Source organism: Gadus macrocephalus, chromosome 16 (assembly GCF_031168955.1).
Source record: "Gadus macrocephalus chromosome 16, ASM3116895v1".
Classification (NCBI taxonomy): Eukaryota; Metazoa; Chordata; class Actinopteri; order Gadiformes; family Gadidae; genus Gadus; species Gadus macrocephalus.
In genome coordinates, this window is record NC_082397.1 from 10,345,817 (window position 1) to 10,363,889 (window position 18,073).

At 44.9% G+C, this 18,073-nt stretch overlaps 1 protein-coding gene across 3 annotated transcripts; it reads left to right on the forward strand.

Moving 5' to 3' along the window:
• Positions 1 to 1,183: 1,183 nt before the first annotated feature.
• picalmb (phosphatidylinositol binding clathrin assembly protein b) lies at positions 1,184 to 18,006 on the forward strand. Of its 3 annotated transcripts, none has more exons than XM_060074124.1 (24): positions 1,184 to 1,809; positions 5,075 to 5,217; positions 5,373 to 5,448; positions 5,572 to 5,674; positions 5,902 to 6,004; positions 6,506 to 6,617; positions 6,771 to 6,877; positions 7,029 to 7,070; positions 7,733 to 7,744; positions 8,371 to 8,456; positions 8,958 to 9,081; positions 9,288 to 9,329; positions 9,465 to 9,598; positions 9,940 to 10,040; positions 10,242 to 10,394; positions 10,865 to 10,948; positions 11,353 to 11,442; positions 12,471 to 12,587; positions 13,157 to 13,279; positions 13,650 to 13,680; positions 14,015 to 14,114; positions 14,311 to 14,370; positions 14,768 to 14,872; positions 16,210 to 18,006. In XM_060074124.1, the coding sequence occupies exons 1-23, from the start codon at positions 1,680 to 1,682 to the stop codon at positions 14,816 to 14,818; spliced, it is 2,124 nt and encodes a 707-aa protein (XP_059930107.1). In that variant the 5' UTR covers positions 1,184 to 1,679; the 3' UTR covers positions 14,819 to 14,872; positions 16,210 to 18,006. The 3 variants fall into 3 exon arrangements, with proteins under 3 accessions (XP_059930107.1, XP_059930109.1, XP_059930110.1); XM_060074126.1 differs by lacking the exon at positions 16,210 to 18,006 and adding an exon at positions 15,425 to 15,629; XM_060074127.1 differs by lacking the exons at positions 7,733 to 7,744; positions 9,288 to 9,329; positions 10,242 to 10,394; ... (4 more) ...; positions 14,768 to 14,872; positions 16,210 to 18,006 and having other exon boundaries at positions 1,187 to 1,809; positions 5,902 to 5,995; positions 13,650 to 13,684.
• Positions 18,007 to 18,073: the final 67 nt, after the last annotated feature.

An 18,073-nucleotide genomic window follows, 5' to 3' on the forward strand; every position in this document is an offset into this window, starting at 1 on the left:
CCTCTTCTGTATTGATCAGGACATACGTACCGCTAGACCCCCTTGGTGAAGTCAGAAGTGTAGGGGTTCATGAACATGCCAATGAACCCCTACACGCCCCCGCAGGAAGAAGGTACATTGGCCTAAGTTGGACTTCCACTGGGTCGGCCCCTGTAGAGTGTTAGAAATGATTGGGGAGGTGGTGTACAGTGATCAGCCTCCGCCTAGAGGCAGAAAAGTGGCACTGCATAGGGAGAGGCTTGCCCCTTACAGGGGTGGGGCTCCCCTGACACCGAACTCCGAGCCCCCCTTCCCCTGTCCCCCCGCAGCCCCCTGCCGCTACACCAGAGAGGAACCCGGCGTCTCAAGACAGTTTGGCCACTCCCCAGCTGGGGCAGAGGCCACCGTCTCCCAGCTGGTTTGAAGACTTTGTTTGCCCCCTCGGGGACGAAGGACTTTCTTGAGGGGAAGGGGGGTTCAGTGTTACGGTAATGATTGGGTGTGCTCAGAAGGAGGAGGCGGGCCTTGGGGAGCTGAGATAGGGTTAGGGTAGAGAGAGAGAGAGCTGAAAAGTGTTAAGAAAATAAGAGTACATGTTCATCGTGGTTATGGTCTACAATAATGAGCAACGAATAAAAATGTTCATCGAAACAACCTGTTTTCTGCTTGTGAATATATACAGGGGCAGGTTGCGTCCTATAATTGCCTAGGTAGTTTGCCTTTAGAAAAGCCTGTGGCTCTCCTTACTAATATGATTTCATTATTCATAACATTTAGTCCTCTTATAAGTGTTGACGTTTCCAAAACTATTGGTGAATTTTGATAGTCCAAGAACCCTTTTGCTAAATGATTGTGCAACAGCTGTTGACCAACTGTTGTTTAGGAGATTTTGGAAATGTTTTTTGGAAGTTTTCCTGTACTTAGTCTGTACAAATCATTAGCGTGTAGGGTGCGTTTTGTCATGTGTGTGAAGAGCTAATGCAAATGATTTTCTTGTATGGGAATTGAGGTCATTTACAAATAGGTCAACCACAGAAGGGATATCATTATCCAAAAGTTCCCATGTAAGCCTATTGTGTGTGCAGGCCCACATTCAAGGATAATTACAATGTACACCTTCACCAAAGATAATTGCAGGGGAGTCAGTCAATACTAGAGTCTAAAGTCTGGCTCCGGTGTGCTGAACGTCATACACTCATCTACCCAACACATTACGCTATGAGAGCAGAGCAGGCCCGCCATTTCCCTGACTGCATGTAGCACTTTAAAGCCAGCAGCAGGAGTGGCGACTACCGACACGGACCGAAACGCACCGGGATCTAGAGATCGGAATGAGCGATAGACAGAGACGGCGGGGCGAATGAGTCAGCGAGTGGACCCTGTGCTGCCAAATGTACCGCCATAGCTTTATGAAATATAATTTATTTGCAAGCGGAGTTTGAATTGTAGGAAACGGAGCGGCCGAGCTTATATATTTATTCATATTTATGTGGATCGCTTCTCTTTCTTACGCCCTCCTCTGGTTCTCGTCTGGTCGTTCGTCTTGTTTTTTTTTTTTTACCATTATATTTCCCAAGGTGGGAAAGGGGTCGGGGGTTTGGAGGCTTGGATAGTTCTCCTGGATCGTTTTGAAAGCAGCAGAAGAAGGAGAGCCGGTGTGTCGCTGTGTCTGTAATTCTTTGTTGCATCCATAAAGGAAGATGTCGGGGCAGAGCATTACGGACCGGATCACCGCAGCCCAGCACAGTGTAACGGGCTCGGCTGTGTCCAAAACAGTATGCAAGGCCACGACCCACGAAATCATGGGTCCCAAAAAGAAACATTTGGACTGTAAGTATCCCGAATAAAACCCCAATGTGTGGCCATTCTGCGGATTAAACGCATAACAGCAGAGTTATTGCGACGGTACCAACAGGGCCCCAAAGCCTCGACAGAGTAGGCTATGCTGTTGACTCTTGATGCGAAATCGCCCTTTTAAAGCGAGGTTGTGTACCATATAAACTACAAATACTGAAGTAAACCCAGCAATAGTGCTTATAACACCGACCTTAAAGATATTATCGTCACGTATTCGTAAGAAGTAGTTCGCGTTAGTTGAATTCCCCCCATTCAATCGCTGTCAAACTCAGGTTAGCTAACGTAGCATTCGTTTAGCGCTGTCTACAATGACTGACCAGATTTGTTCTTTTTTTATTTTAACACAATATTGCAAGACAATCTGACTGCATTTGGTGCATTCTTGTCGTATACAATGTAAGGAGACTCTTTTTTGCTCATTGTTATACAACAGAACAGGCTGTTTGGGATGCTAAGATGTAGAGTTGCCGACAGGGCCCGTTATGGGCCTAGAATTAAAAGTTACAATGCGATATATGCCGGTTCCACTTCCATCATTATTCATTATTATCTATAGCTGTTGCCACTGTGATTGTGGCAATCAGATACATAATTACATTGTTTACAGACTAAATAATGCTACGGCCTGTATGACACATTTCTCATTATGATCTCGTTATATACTAGGGCCAAATTGGTGTAATCCGTTATGCAGTATTATTGCATTATTTCCCTATTTACATGTAGGATTCCTTTACGCCTTTGCTGGAATACTTAAGGCACACTACCCACCACACATTACCCAGGTTAAGACGATGTCAGAGGACCACAGGATGGTATTCATAATAGAAAGTTAACATTATTTTAGTCTGCTCGTGATAGACATAGAAGATGATGCCCTGGGACTCGAATGGTCCCAACGTATATAGATAGATATAGATATATAGATGCATTCATCGTCACTGACCTACTCTCTTTTAAGACGTTGGCCTGTGGTGTCTGTATTTAAACCCTCCATACATAGCAGCTATAAATGTGAGGAAATGTTATTGAACTTGAATAACTGGATAAGCGATTGAAGAAAGTGGTTTATCTAAACCAAGCATGATGTATTTTAAAGTGGCAGGGCTTTAGTCTCTATTGATATACCTCCACACCTGTTGGCCCACTAAGCAGGTCTTCTCTGCTGTGGCTGGGATGAGTTAGGGGGAGCTGGCAAAGCGTTGAAATATTGTTGGTCCAGCCAAACATAGCCAGCCACTCAATGTGTGACTCGAACTCACTCCCTCCTACTTATACACAGAGAACAGAGAGCCTATACAACCATTCTCTCTTGTTCATGCATACACAGTAGTACAATGGGTTTCGGTCACTGTCAGCACCGCTGTGTTGCAAACCACTAGTTTTAAAGAAATGTTGTTGGAAAGGTATTGATTTATCATTATGTTTTCTTCTAGAATATTTTAATTTTGAATTTTTTTATATTTGTCAGAGCAATATATTTGGATGGGAAATATATAAATATTGATTGAAATTAAATTTTATAGTCTCACCCAGCCCTGCATAATGGAAATCTCTTTCCTGGACTCACTATACAAAAAATGCGTTTTAATTCATGAATGATCATGCAATTTGTTTTTGCTTAATTCCTGTGCTTAGATACAACACAACACAGTGCTCCTTTAAATCACAAATGTTTTTATCAGGTGATGTGAATAAATGCAGTAATGGACAAATATGAGACAATGTGTATAAAAAAGTTGTTAGGGACATTTTTTATGAGGTTGGTTGACACAGTCTGTGTCTCAATGGGAAACTGTTCCAGGGTTTAGTCCGCAGGTACAGTAACAGGCAGCCCACCTCTTGAAGACACTCAGTTGAAAACATGAATCAGTTTTCTACTGTAAGTACCAAGATCTTGTGTAAGTGTATGTTCCCATTAGCCTCATTAATATACTAAACAGCTTTCAATGTTCATTGGGAGAGCAAGCTCATACAGGCATGACATTGAGAACCTTAGATAGACCTACTGCCTGCCTCTGCTTGCTACCCTCTCTGGGTCATTCAGGCATCTATCCTCCTCATCCTGCTACTCCGGAAGGTTATCCTGTCCTACTTTAAATCCTGCTTTGACTCCAGAAAACTGGCAAATATAGGGCAGAAAGTGAGGCCCAATTACACTGTCAATCCTGTCACTGCAGTGACTGGCAGGGCCAATAGCAGCCCCCCTGGATTTGCTCTTCGTGCTCGCATCGATAAACTAGCACTCTTTGGGATGAACGCAAAGAGAAAATATGTTTTTTTGTAAGGAGGAACTGGCATTAGAAAAGCCATGCATTATGACACATTAATGCACTTGTCTTCCAGACATCAAATGCTATGGCATTCTAAACATAATCATTGTAATGATGTACTCATCTTTAGGGAGTTTTTGACATCCCTTGTTCTGATGGTGATATGCGTTTGATGACACGACACAGCTATACATGACAGCCATAGTTTCTAGAGCAGGAATTACTAGTGAGTGGCAATCAATTAAAAAAAGTTAACTCATTCCATCCTAATCTGAATTCATTCTATTCCTATTGCTTTCAAAAAATGTCCATGCATCGGTATAGGACATTTATTAACGAGTGGGCTAGGTGATATGGCAGAATGCAAATGGTAGGAATCAAAACCCTCTGTGGAATTTTTTAATAATTTAGTCCAATAATGATTAAGGCTGCATATCAGTATATTAATATACGACAATAATATATGTGTTATGTATATATATGTTCCCTGACCTTGCAACAACACTGATATGAAAGATAATGCTTGGTTTAATAAGGGTTTCCCAGGCACAGATACATTGTGTCTATTCTGGATGTTTGGACTGCACACTAATCTAAGGCCCTGCATTATGACCTGGACATAAAGTTATTTTATGATTATCAGGATATTGGGTTATTTGTGCTAGGCCTACATGAATTGGGGTGATACTAATTTAGTTCCTGGCCAGGGTTCAAAGACCAGTAATAAACGGGCATATAATATGTGTTTGCGATGATGTGATGGGCGGGTGTCCAGCCTTGTAACAAGCAAATTTCTAAATTTCTAAAGTGAGATTTTTTTTGGAGAGGCACATCACATGATGATCCATGACGTCCATGATATAATGAACAATTGGGCCTATTTAAAATGAGAACTGGTGAATCACCGTGTAACTATTCTCCTGTTTACAAAGCACTAAGTTCCTGGCCATTGTGTTGTTACTCAGATCTGATCCACTGCACCAACGAGATGAATGTGAACATTCCTCAGCTGGCGGACTCACTGTTTGAGCGGACCACCAACACCAGCTGGGTGGTGGTCTTCAAGTCCCTCATCACCACACAACACCTCATGGTCTATGGCAATGAGGTGAGCCCGGTCAATACAACGAGTATTTACTGTCCGATTTTTACTGCTTGCTGTATCTAAAATGTCAACTGCCAAGTATATCATCAAAAGCACCATAGCTTACAGAAAACCAAACTATAATCAATTGCTGTCATTTTATTTTTGTTTCGTAACAGCGTTTTGTCCAGTACTTGGCTTCAAGGAATACATTGTTCAACCTCAGTAATTTTTTGGATAAAAGTGGGCTACAAGGTAAACGACACACTCATCTTCAATCAATCAATTAGCTTCCGGATGTTTACTTGTTATACAGTTAAGTGCATGTATGAGTCGTTTTGGAGTCAGAGGGACTAATATCTGTGATGTCTCTTGCAGGGTATGACATGTCCACATTTATCCGGAGGTATAGTCGCTACCTCAACGAGAAGGCAGTCTCCTATCGACAGGTGGCCTTTGACTTCACCAAAGTAAAGCGAGGGTAAGAATTTAAAACTGCAAAACACTTAATGGCTTTTAAAAGATTTTTAGCTTTTGAGTCAATGATATTTACTTATAAATATGGGTACAACAAAAAAATTGTCTGATGCTGAAAATTTCTCAATCCCCTCTCTCTCTTACTCTCTTTGCTACCTTTATCTGGTGGGCGTGTCTTCTCTCCTGACCCCTTCCCACCCACTCTTCCACTACTACTTCTACTCTATGCAGGGTGGATGGAGTGATGAGGATGATGAACACAGAAAAGCTGCTCAAGACCATCCCTATCATCCAGAACCAGATGGATGCCCTACTGGACTTCAACGTGAGTAGTGTAAGGAGAAACCAGATGCTACTGCATGAGTTCTTTTTTTAAGTTCCCAACCACTGGGCAAGGTTCATTTGCATGAAGTTTCAATATATATTCTTTACGCCATTGGCGTCTTTGCAAGGCATGCTACATAAGTCAAAATACATTTGGATTCCGTTCTTCCCTAGGGTTGGCGGCACTGTAATTATAAGGCAATCATATGTCAAACGATTTTTGACAGACAAATAAATATTAATAAATAATCATTCGTAATGGATAGGGAAGTAATATAGATTTAATTGTAGACTACATTAATGTACAAACAAAATGTTAATTTCATTGTTAAATTGAGTCAGGACTTGTTATTAGAGATAGTATTTCCAGGGATTCAAGATGGTAAAAATAGTCTGATAAGAGTTTCTGTGAGTCAGTGGTTTTTCGATCACCCTTGCTCTGTAATTCTGTCTGCAAAGACTGCAAATGCACAAGCTGATTGTGAACTCACTCTGGTCTCCTCTCCTTCAGGTCAATGCCAATGAGCTCACTAATGGAGTCATCAATGCTGCGTTCATGCTCCTGTTCAAAGACTCCATCAGGCTCTTCGCTGCGTACAACGAAGGGATTATCAACCTGCTTGGTAAGAGTAATTACAGGATAGCTTTTATCCCCCCATTAACCAACTTTTGTTCTATTAAGTCAAAGTGGACATTGCCTCTTAGCAATACACTAAGACATATCCATGTTGTATGTTCCAAAGACTAAGAAGTACCTTTGTTTGTTACAAATGCAGAAAAATACTTTGACATGAAGAAGACCCAGTGTAAAGAAGGCTTGGACATCTACAAGAAGTTTCTCACCAGAATGACCCGGATATCAGAGTTCCTCAAAGTAGCGGAGGTAGCTATCAAACGATGCTCTTAGGTTTTATTGAATTGTATAAATGGAATTTAGATGCCATTATTACTTGGCTAGAAAAGGGAACAGTACATTGATTGTGTGATGATGCTAAGCCAATATATATCAATCAATTCTGTTGTCCGTTTAACAGCAGGTGGGAATTGATCGAGGGGACATTCCGGATCTTTCTCAGGTAAGCATAAAAACGCCGGAGCAGTAGTTGGTATCAGACTTGCAGCAGGCCTACACAGGCAACGTACAGCGATATGCTGCCTAGTACCTTTTTCTTTTGGGCTGTACAAAGATAAGGCAGAACCTCTTTCTTTCAATCTATGTTTCTTTCAATTATTTTGCCGAGAACGTTTGCCTAGAAACAGTCTACATATTGAACAAAATGCATACACCCCACCCTGTACAAATGTTCCTTCAAGATAAGACACTGCATGATATTCTTTATCGCATGTCGCCAACAAAGACCCTTTTTCCTCCAAGTCTTCCTCTACTTCTTTTCTATTTGTTTGTGTCTTTTAGCGCTCTCTCTCTTCCACCTTTTTACATTAAATAAAGGTGATAAAGGCAAGCTTTCGGTGAGCTGACTAATTCAGATGAGAAGGCCTGCTACTGCAGTCAGAACTTGTGTGTCCTCACCATGTGTATTACAAGCCCTACATTCTAATCCAAGTGTACATATTGGGGTATGTCAATTGTAAGTTTAAACAAGTCACCCTCTCTCCCATCCTGTAACAACGACACAGGCACACACAAACACTCGCACACACACGCACACACACATAACTGGTCACTGCTAGTCACCACCTTTATATTCTGTATTTTCCCTTTATCTTTCCACTTTAGTTCACAGTTTGTGTAAGTACTATCATCTCACTCTTCTTTCGGTGTCTGTGACTTGCTTTAGTGTTGTCTCTTTGCATGCTCCTGCTCTGACTCTGTCTCTCCTACATCGTGGTGAAAAACAGTTGAAGGAAAAAAGTCTCTCCGTGGTAAATCATGTAATTCACTTTGTGTCCCATGAGGTGTACCCCCCCCCCCATGTAGCTCATGTTGACAATGGCTGCCCCAATGGGCATTGTTACAGCGACCAATGTCCGAGCCACGCTGCTTGGACATTGGATCGGCTCCGTGATGGCCAAGTTGTGAGGTGCCTCATTTCACATACGTCGTCTTCCTCGCTCATCCAAAGTGGCTTCTCAGCTGGAATGCAATCATTGCACAGCGGTGGGCTAACTCATAACTCAACGTTTTTGCCATTTCTTAACATTTAACTTGACTTCAATGCACAGAAGGGCACCATAGTCACTTGTCAACACGTTGTTAGTATAGTGTAGCATTTTTAGTCTTTAGTCCTTAGAAGAACTACATAGAAACCCCCTAACATTGCCTTGCCCACCCCTGGCTCAGCAGTTCTTGATGCCCAAACAGACAGATGTTCATGGTGTGAGATCGATGCTAACTTGGTGCTCTTGGCCCGCCAGGCTCCCAGCAGTCTCCTGGAAGCCCTGGAGCAGCACTTGGCCTCCTTAGAGGGCAAGAAGGTCAAAGACTCCACCGCTGCCAGCAGGTAGGTGCTTCTCCGGTCTCCCGGCTTCAGTTCCCTGAACCTTTTTGGCCCAGGACCATCCTAACATTATGTGCTGTTAAACAAGGAATGAGCTCACACCACTCCAACGCACTTATTGTATGTTGTACGTCCTGGCACTTAATGTAAGCACTTATTGTATGCGTACACTTGCACTTAAAAATAGTACATAGCATTGTGTAGCATCTTCTCCTACCCTGTATACAACCCTTTGTCTACAGGGAATGGGGTTAACCTAACAATTGTTAGTGCTCGGCACTTGGTTCTATGAACATCCTTACTGTACCGACAGCAATATATTGTTTCTCTTCTGACAAATTTACTTTTTGTAAGTCGCTTTTGATAAAATCGTCTGCTAAATGTTAACGTTAATGTCATAAGCAATTTACTAGAGAGATGGTGTTGGGACACTCTCCAATACAGTATTCACAATTCAGTCCTCAAATACACAAATGTTATACAAATGTGTTTTTTGGTCTCCAGGGCGAGCACCCTGTCCAACGCGGTGTCGTCTCTAGCGAGCACGGGGATGTCGTTCACTAAGGTAGACGAGCGGGAGAAGCAAGCGGCTCTGGAGGAAGAGCAGGCTCGGCTCAAAGCGCTTAAGGTACGGCCGTGGTTGAAAGGACTCAGAACTGTTTTTTTTGCCAAAGTATAAATTGTTCAGGGTTTTCATCTTGGTGCAGGTGTTAGCATTTATTCAGGACAATAAATACAAATATGCAACAAAGCGTATGAGACAATCAATAGGAATACCAATACGGTATTTGCGGCAGTATTTGCAATGTAATATGCATAATTAAAGTTCAACAGATCACAAGGGAGGGGAAAGTAATCCAAAGTGTGTCACTCGGCGTGAGTTTAACCAGGAAAACAAACAAACAACCGCACGACACCCCATAGCAACCGCAGTACACAATAACAAGGGCGTCAAAACGCGACCGCCATGTTGGCTTTCGTTGGGGGCTCTGAAACATGTCCTTTTCTTAGGAACAGAGGCTGAAGGAGCTGTCTAAGAGGCCCTCTTTCGCCACGACCGACACGTCGCCCGTCTCCACCACAGGGGGCACCATCAGCACAGCCCCGGCCATCGACCTCTTCTCCACCCCCAGCTGCTCCAACGGGTACACTCATTAGTGGCTCTGTAGATAGAATCGATCGTTTGTGCTTTTAAAGCGAAACATTCGCGATTTAACGCTTGCCTGAAAGGTATTTACTTGATGTATGCCGATGAAAATCCGGGAATATTTCGGTGGTTGCATGCACTCTTTATGTCCATATATAAATCTTGAGTAAAAGCTATTTTTTTATGAAACTGTGGCTCTTTAGCGCACCATATAATACTTAATAATGCCACATCTTACATTGTACTTTGCTTTAGTTTTCTTATTTCTAACCAATTCCAAATGATATCATGGGTGTTTTGATCGACGGTTGAGGTGACAGGGCGTTTTCCTTCCCGCAGTGCTCTGAAGATGGAGAGCGACCTGTTCGACCTGCAGTCCACCTTCCAGCCCTCCATGCAGTCTGGCTCTGCGGGCCTCCCAGTAGCGACTGCCTGGGCAGGTAAGGACCCATGGCCCACCACGTCGCAACACCCCCCCCCCATCTCCACAATCAACTTCAACCAGCCCTCCTACTGATCCACTCTGACCTGTTGTGCATGCTCTCTGATGTCCATCCCTCTTACCTTCTCGTTTACTTCTGCCTGTCTCTCTCACTCGCTCTCTCTCTCTGTGTCCTCCCTTCCTCTCTGTGCCTTCCTAGATCCTTTCACCTCTGCCGAAGCTGGGGACGACTCCATGCCAAACCTTAACCCTTTCCTCTCAAAAATCGTGGTCGATGCCGCGCACATACCTGTCGTGTCTTCGGACGGTGTTAGCTTTCCCTCTAGGACGTCCGCCCATGAAATGTTTGGCGGTAAAAGGCCTTTTTTTTGTCTATCCCCCCAAAACCCCTCTTGTCTCTCCTGTAGCCCCACTGGTGTTACTTGTCCGTAGCAATGCTCAGCGTCTCACATGCATGGTTAATGTGTAATTTGCTCGATTTGGAGCGTTAATAAGCTATATCTGTGTGTAAAGTTTTCCTGGTTATTATCTTATTATTATTCTCTCTTTCTTCCTCGTCTTTAATGTTATTTATATTTATTTAATAATTCATGCCAATTTTAATGGTCACAGAATACTGTGCATTCAGCCAATCAGAAAGACATGTGGGCGTGTACCAACTCCCAGTAGAACCCCTCCTACCCTCCCATCTCCGGCCATACGACACAACGTGTTATATGCAGAAATATAGATCTAGATCTATAGAAATATAAAGCAATAACCATAGAGGTAATAAGTTGAAATCTGTTTTTTCTTTGACCAACACTATGTTTGATCCTCCAGATCGTTACAATCCCTTTATTGACACAAACTCGTCCGTTTCAACCAATTACAAACGTACAGTGCGGATAGAACACTCCATGTCAGGTACTTTGATGGACCCCCATCTAAGCCTATGTTTCCCCACTTGGCAAACATAGGGTGTTTCTTTATTTTTTTTTACCCAATACAATCCCATGGACCTTATAAAACGTTTTGATACAACCCTCATCTAGGTGGTTTAACCTGCCTTTGCTATCCCTTAATTGATTGCAGAACTGGATATAAATCCCTGATATCCTCCCTCCCATAGGCTATTCTGTCTCTGCTACTTAAAATTAACCAAATTGATCTTAAACCTTGAATTAAAATCAGCCTTCCCTTATTTAATTATCTTTACCCGCTGTTTTTCTTTCTGCCCTGGCTCGTTTACCGGCACTGTCCTGAAATCCCTTCTCTATTGGTCTGTCTCCTCTTTCTTTCTTCTTCCTACTTTCTGCTTCCGGCGTCAGACTCCTTCTGTGGTCCAGCGCCAGGTCCCCAGCACCACCACCAGCCTCCCTACCCCACCGAGTCCTCTGCCGTAGCAGGTCTATTCAGAGGTATTGTACCTAGCTGTACGCCCAGGACAGAGCTGCAGCCAGACCACCCCTAGGAGAAGGGTAGAAGCCCCACGTCGGAGGGGTTTACTTTAATCACGGCCATCCCAGTTTATTTTTATAGCTCAGCTGTGATTTGTTACCACTCATAACAGAGTACAGAGAGTGACACACACAGCAGCCTGGTTTAAAACAACCCCAGTCAGGTGGTTATAATCCAGTGGCTAGGTCGTAGGTCGCTGTTGTCTATGTACATAGCATCTAGGGCTGCTCGATTATGGGAAAAATCATAAACACGATTATTTTGGTCAATATTGAAATCACGATTATTCAAACGATTATTTTTGAGTTTGAAAACATGTTGTATTTATTCAGCATGTCTCTCCCAAAAAAAACTTTGTAACTGAGAACCTTGAAAATTCGCCTTAAAAAAATACACAAAATAACAAAAGGAACTTTGAAAATCGCCTTAAAAAGAAAATCTAAAATACAGATATGTATCCAGCTGTTCTGCCCTTTCTATAAACATTAAATAAAAGAAAATATATATAAAAATAAATAACTAGATTATGTTAATTTTGTGATCGTTTGACGCTATGATCGAAATCGCGATCAAAATTCGCCCAGCCCTGATAGCATCCATCCATGACTAGCATCCATCCATGACTAGCTTCCATCCATGACTAGCATCCATCCATGACTAGCATCCATCCATGACTAGCATCCATCCATGACTAGCATCCATCCATGACTAGCTTCCATCCATGACTAGCATCCATCCATGACTAGCATCCATCCATGACTAGCATCCATCCATGACTAGCATCCATCCATGACTAGCATCCATCCATGACTAGCATCCATCCATGACTAGCATCCATCCATGACTAGCATCCATCCATGACTAGCATCCATCCATGACTAGCATCCATCCATGACGTCTTGAGATTTATTCTGAAACGGTGCGCCGGTGGTGGTTTTCTAGCGGCGTTCCCTCACCCCCTCCTGCTGTGTCTCTCGCTCCCCTATAGGGTACTCCACGCCACAGCCTGCCTCCCAGCAGCCCACCCCGTCCGGGGGACTGCAGGTCGACTTTGAGTCGGTGTTTGGAGCCAAAGCGGCCGGCGGCAACGTCCTGGTTTCTGACGGTGAGGACACACTCAGACACACACCCAGGGAGAGAGCCCTGGAGCTGACATGGGGTTTCATATTTAATGTGGTCTCTGTGTACTCGAGGTAGGGCTCCAGGTTGTTTGAGTCCAAACAGGGCAGATCCCAGGCCCCATTCCGTCTCACCGCAGTCGATACAAAAACATGTTTTCCAAAGGGAGAGGGGTCACGTAACAGTATTTAAATGAAGTCACGGTTGTTTGTTGTTGTGTCATATTTTGAGAAATGGGTCACGACCTTGATAGTCAGGCCAGGGCGTCGTGTCAGCCCAACGTTGAATACACACCAGGAAACGCATATTCATCTATGCAAATTATGTAAACGCACATCCACCCAATACACGCACAAACATTAACACCAAAGATTAAGATATGAATTGCTGTCCTTCCTGAGCAATGGTCCAGGCTTCCTGATCGTCGAAGCGGCACTGTATTTAGCCAATTAGGATATATATATACATTAGCCTGTCATGGCTGATGTGTTGCCGCTGGTTTATATATATATATATATATATATGCGTTAGAACCACCATCTGTTACCTTGCCAGATATCTCCGGGAGCATCCTGAAGCCAACTCTAGCGGGGTCCAGCCAGGGTCTGTGTTCCATGACGAACCAAGACCGGCTGGTGTCAGACGACCTTGACTCCTCCCTGGCTAACCTCGTGGGCAGTGAGTATCCGAGTCTAGTTCCTGTGATTTACTATTCCCTTTATCCTTGTCTTTCTGTCAAGGGAGGTTTTATATCTCTCTTCCCACATTCTTATCTTGATAATGGCACTGAACGTCTCCGTACCGTGATATATCTGTTTTTGTATTAAGGGTAATATGATAGTATATTCTTTTTTAAACGCCACACTATCAAAGCGATCTTAGTGGACGCGCGTAGGAGAGGAGACGATAAGCGGAGATTATCGTATGATGCGCAACATCGTGTTACATAATCCATGTCAGCAGCCCAACAAATCACGATAAACAAATCACACCGCGCTGTCACGTCCAAAGACCATCACTCTGCTCACACCTCGCTCTCTTCCCGCAGACCTCGGCATCGGAAATGGAACCTCGAAAAAGTAAGTGGCACCCCACAGACCCAAAGACATGAGTGGACACAAAGAAAAACACACACACACACACACACACACACACACACACACACACACACACACACACACACACGCTTGACTGCCCAAGCTCATGCAAGGACCCATGCAAACACACACGCACACACGCAACCCCCCCAACGACCATATAAATAGTGTCACGAGTGTGACCTTTTTTTTAATTCCGCCGTCGCTTAGCTACGCGACAACATACAAACAAACAAACATCAGCGCTGTGGGCCAGCGTCCGGGAGCTGCAGCTAGCCCGGAGCCGTGGCTAATATTAGCATGTCTGAACCCACAGTGACATCCACTGGAGTCAGCCGGGGGAGAAGAGGCTGACAGGAGGCACCAACTGGCAGCCCAAGGCTGCGCCCTCCACGACCTGGAACCCCGTCTCCATGGTGATCACACAAAGGCCCCTGTCATCGTAGCAGCCCCTCCCCGCGCTATACATTAACTATCGTCTGAGAAAGAAGGACGCTACGGCCTTCGCCGATGGCGCCGTTTTTTCCGAGGCTTTTGTTGGTGTGACAGGACGTTCTGTGCCACGAGTGTGTCTCCTTATCGGCTGTCTTGTGTTGTGTCTCTCTCCGATAGCCCACGTCTGTCATGGCCTACCCCGCCACGACGCCAACGAGCATGATGGGATACGGCATGGTAAGTGGCGTTCACCCCCCCCCCGCCACCACGGTTCACACACTGTCACCCCTCACAGTTATCGTCATTTAACAAATCAATGTTTGTTTCGATTAATCTGTTTCATGTTTTGTGTCGCCCCCTGGGGGGCTTGTGTCCGGGGGGCATCATAAACACACGGCATGTTAAGCCCTTTGAGACTGTACCTTTGATAAGGGCTGCACAAATTAAGTCTTGTTTGCATTATTTTGACAAAAGCCAACTCTAAAGCCCACTTTTCATGCTAACAAATAACAAGGCTCCCGTTACAATGCAACGTCATAAAACCAGGATCGGATGACACCGAGAAACACAAGGAAATGTAAAACATCAGCACTAACCTCCCCCCCCCCCCCCCTCTGCCCTCCCTCTGCCGCAGCCCCCACCCATGGGCTCCATGGGGATGATGACCCAATCCACCATGATGTAACAGCCAGCCCATCATGCGGCCCCTAACCCATTCGGCTCTGTGTCCAGCGCGCAGGTACGAGTGGGCGCTTTGGCTCAGGACACCTTCACACGTTCGGTGGCCGTGGTGAACGTCTGATAAAAAAAAAAAAAAGGGCCCGGATTGTCCATGGTTGACCGGTTCGTTTGCCTGTGTTCACTGGGTGTCACGTGTCATGATCCCATCGTGGTGACAGCCCAGTGTGTGTGGTGGTGTGAGTGTGTATGATGTGGCCTCCGACGCTAACCCCAACACTGGGCCCCTTTATTCCCTCCTCCGGAGAAGGAAGCGCTGGATCGTCCATCCGTCCTTCGTCTTGACTACCCTTGTTTATCTCTCCTTCACTTCCTTTCTGCCTCCGTCTTCTCGTGTTGTCACCATGGCGTCCGTACTCCTGACTAATCTCTTGGCTCCGCCCCCCTTTATACATATGTATTTTTAACTGACTGCTGTTGCCTCCCCCACCCGCCCCCCCTCCCCCGTCGCCTCCCCCCCCCCCCCCCCCCCCCCCCCCCCCCCCCCCCCCCCACCCCCCCCCCCCCCCCCCTCTATGCCCCCTCGTTTCCTCCTTCTTTCCTGCTGTCGTAGCCTTCTGCGGCCTCTAGTCCCTCCAGCCAGAGTCCTCTCCGCGCTCCGGGACAGGACCCATTTGCACAGCTCTCTCTCAAGGATTTCTTGTAGACCCGTCTCTCTCTCTAGGTACAGCTCTCTCTCTCGCTCATTCTCTCCCTCTCTCTCTCTCTCTCGCTCATTCTCTCCCTCTCCCTCTCTCGCTCTCTCTCTCTCGCTCTCTCTCTCTCGCTCTCTCTCTCTCGCTCATTCTCTCTCTCTCTCTCTCTCTCTCCCTCTCTCTCTCTCTCTCCTCTCTCTCTCTCTCTCTCTCGCTCATTCTCTCTCTCTCTCTCTCTCTCTCTCGCTCTCTCTCTCTCTCTCGCGCGCTGACGCACTCGAACGCATGGATTGCTCATGCTCTTTATCTTCTCTCCTTTCGTTTCTCCTCGTTACTTCCTGTCTTTCAACCTCCACATTTTTTACTCAAACCTTGTTTTATCGTTATCGCTAATGTCTCACCTGGTTGTGTTTTCGTTTGTGTTTTATTCTCGTTTTGGAACCTTTCAGATCATTGTCTATTACAAAGCCACTACATTTTCAACTAATATCCAACTAATATCCAAACACAATGATCAATGTACAACTTGGCTAGCTAGTCTTATTGGCCATATTATGCATTAATTGATTAGACTTAGAAAACCCTATCACAATTTTTGTGTCACATTTGTGACGAAAGAAAATGGTACGCAATTGATTAAGCCATATAAGAAATCAGCCAATGCTATTAAATAAGTGTGACCTAATGTCTCCCCTCTCCCCAGATGCAGTTTATGTAATGGTGGCTGGGAGAGTCTCTGTGAGGACCAAGCACTTAGTGCCGGGCTCTGTCTACGACGCTGTCCAACTCTTCAGAGAAACCTCCTCCAACCCGACCCACACACACACACACACACACACACACACACACACACACACACACACACACACACACACACACACATACACACACACACACACACACACACACACACACACACACACACACACACACACACACACACACACACGCACACACACACTTTCGAATACAAGACATGTCACGAACAGAGTGGTCGGCAATGACTGTCCGAAACCATGGCAACCGTCTCCGAACGACATATTGGACAAAACCCCTGCTGGCCCGTTCGATTATTACGCAAATTTGTCCCCAAGACTTCAAGTGATGCTGCTGTCCAACCGCCCCTCCACCTGCTCCCCTCTCCCCCTCTACCCCTCCCCTCCCCTCCCCTCCCCAATGTTGAGGGACGATCCTCACCCATTTTACAGTGTAACCTGTAACGATAGTTATGGGTGCTGAGAAACTGTTTATCATGTTTATGTACACGGTGTTGGTTGGACAAAAAAAAAAAAGCTTGTTGTTCTCCTTAAGCGGGAAAGGGAGGGGGAGGGGGGGGGGGGGAAGGGGTGACGATGAGGAGGAGGGATGTGGCGGGAAAATCAAGCGGAGTCCCCTTTTAACCTTTCTTCATCAGAACTCCATCATCGTCATCATCATCGATTTCCTCCTCCGGTAATTTAACTGTCACGAGTAGTGATGCTAATGACGTTTACACCTGTTTAGTTTTTGTCTTTTTTACCGTGTTTACAGTAGACATTCCTTGTGTGTTGTTTGTATTTATTTATGATTATTGATTTAAGACTTTGGGGGGGGGGGGGCGGGGCTGGGGCTGTAAAATGTACACTACATTGAACACCTGTGGGTTGCTTCACCTTTAAATATGGATCTCAGACTGTATTATTGAGAGGTAGAGTAAAAAAAAATAGCTATTATATTAAATTACACCTATTAAGCGGAATGATAGAGCACTAAATATTCTCCAGTTTTTGTGTTAAGGACAATTTTTACTAGATGAAAATATTTCACCATCTCCGTTGTACTTCGAGTGCAGGGTGTAGAGTTTGAGTCAGTTACCTACAGTATATAGACAATTCTGTGCCTAGGGTTTTTTGCAATGGAAACATTTTCTGTCTAGTGGGGAGCGGGGAGGGGGGGGGGGGGGGGGGGAGATACGTCATCCACGATATCAGAAGCATCACAATGGGGAAATGGGTGGGCTCCGTTTTGCTTTAAGCTTGGCATGCCATTGACTCACTGACCGTACTCATGGCTGCCTTTTACTCTGAATGTGAAAGAGTTGTCTTCATGTTGCACACATCTTTCTGCGTCGGCCACGCCCCTCTTCTCGCCGACCCCCGCTGGAGGAGTCGGCGGAAGGGGAAAGGCCGAATATGGTTGTGGGACGTCGGGGATGGAGGAAGGGGTCACAGTTTGGATGTAAATGTAATTGTATAGAGATCCAGTGGAACAGGGCGAGGCGGAGCACTGTTGATCGGTGCTCTTTGTATATATTAAAAAAATAATGACTGTTCACTCAGCGGGGATGGAAAGATGTATGAAATATGAAAGCAATTCAATCAAATTTGACTCTACCTAAGTTGGATTCAGGATTCTCTGCGTTGGTCTTAACGCAGCTATTTTTCTTTATGTAATTAGAATGTGTAGCAAAACGATGACTGAGGTCTTTTCTTTCTTTTTCAAATAAAGAGCAGCTTCCACAGATGATGTCCATGTGTTATTTGTTTGTGTGTGAGGGATAGCCTTTTTTTTTTTATCACATTTGGAAC

What these genes read in the sequence shown, in the direction of transcription:
- picalmb (XM_060074124.1), top strand. Translation starts at nt 1,680, where the DNA reads ATGTCGGGGCAGAGCATTACGGACCGGATCACCGCAGCCCAGCACAGT. An exon ending in GACTCCACCGCTGCCAGCAG is followed by an intron (nt 8,457 to 8,957) that starts GTAGGTGCTTCT and finishes TTTGGTCTCCAG; the next exon opens with GGCGAGCACCCTGTCCAACG. An exon ending in CCTGGAACCCCGTCTCCATG is followed by an intron (nt 14,115 to 14,310) that starts GTGATCACACAA and finishes TCTCTCCGATAG; the next exon opens with CCCACGTCTGTCATGGCCTA.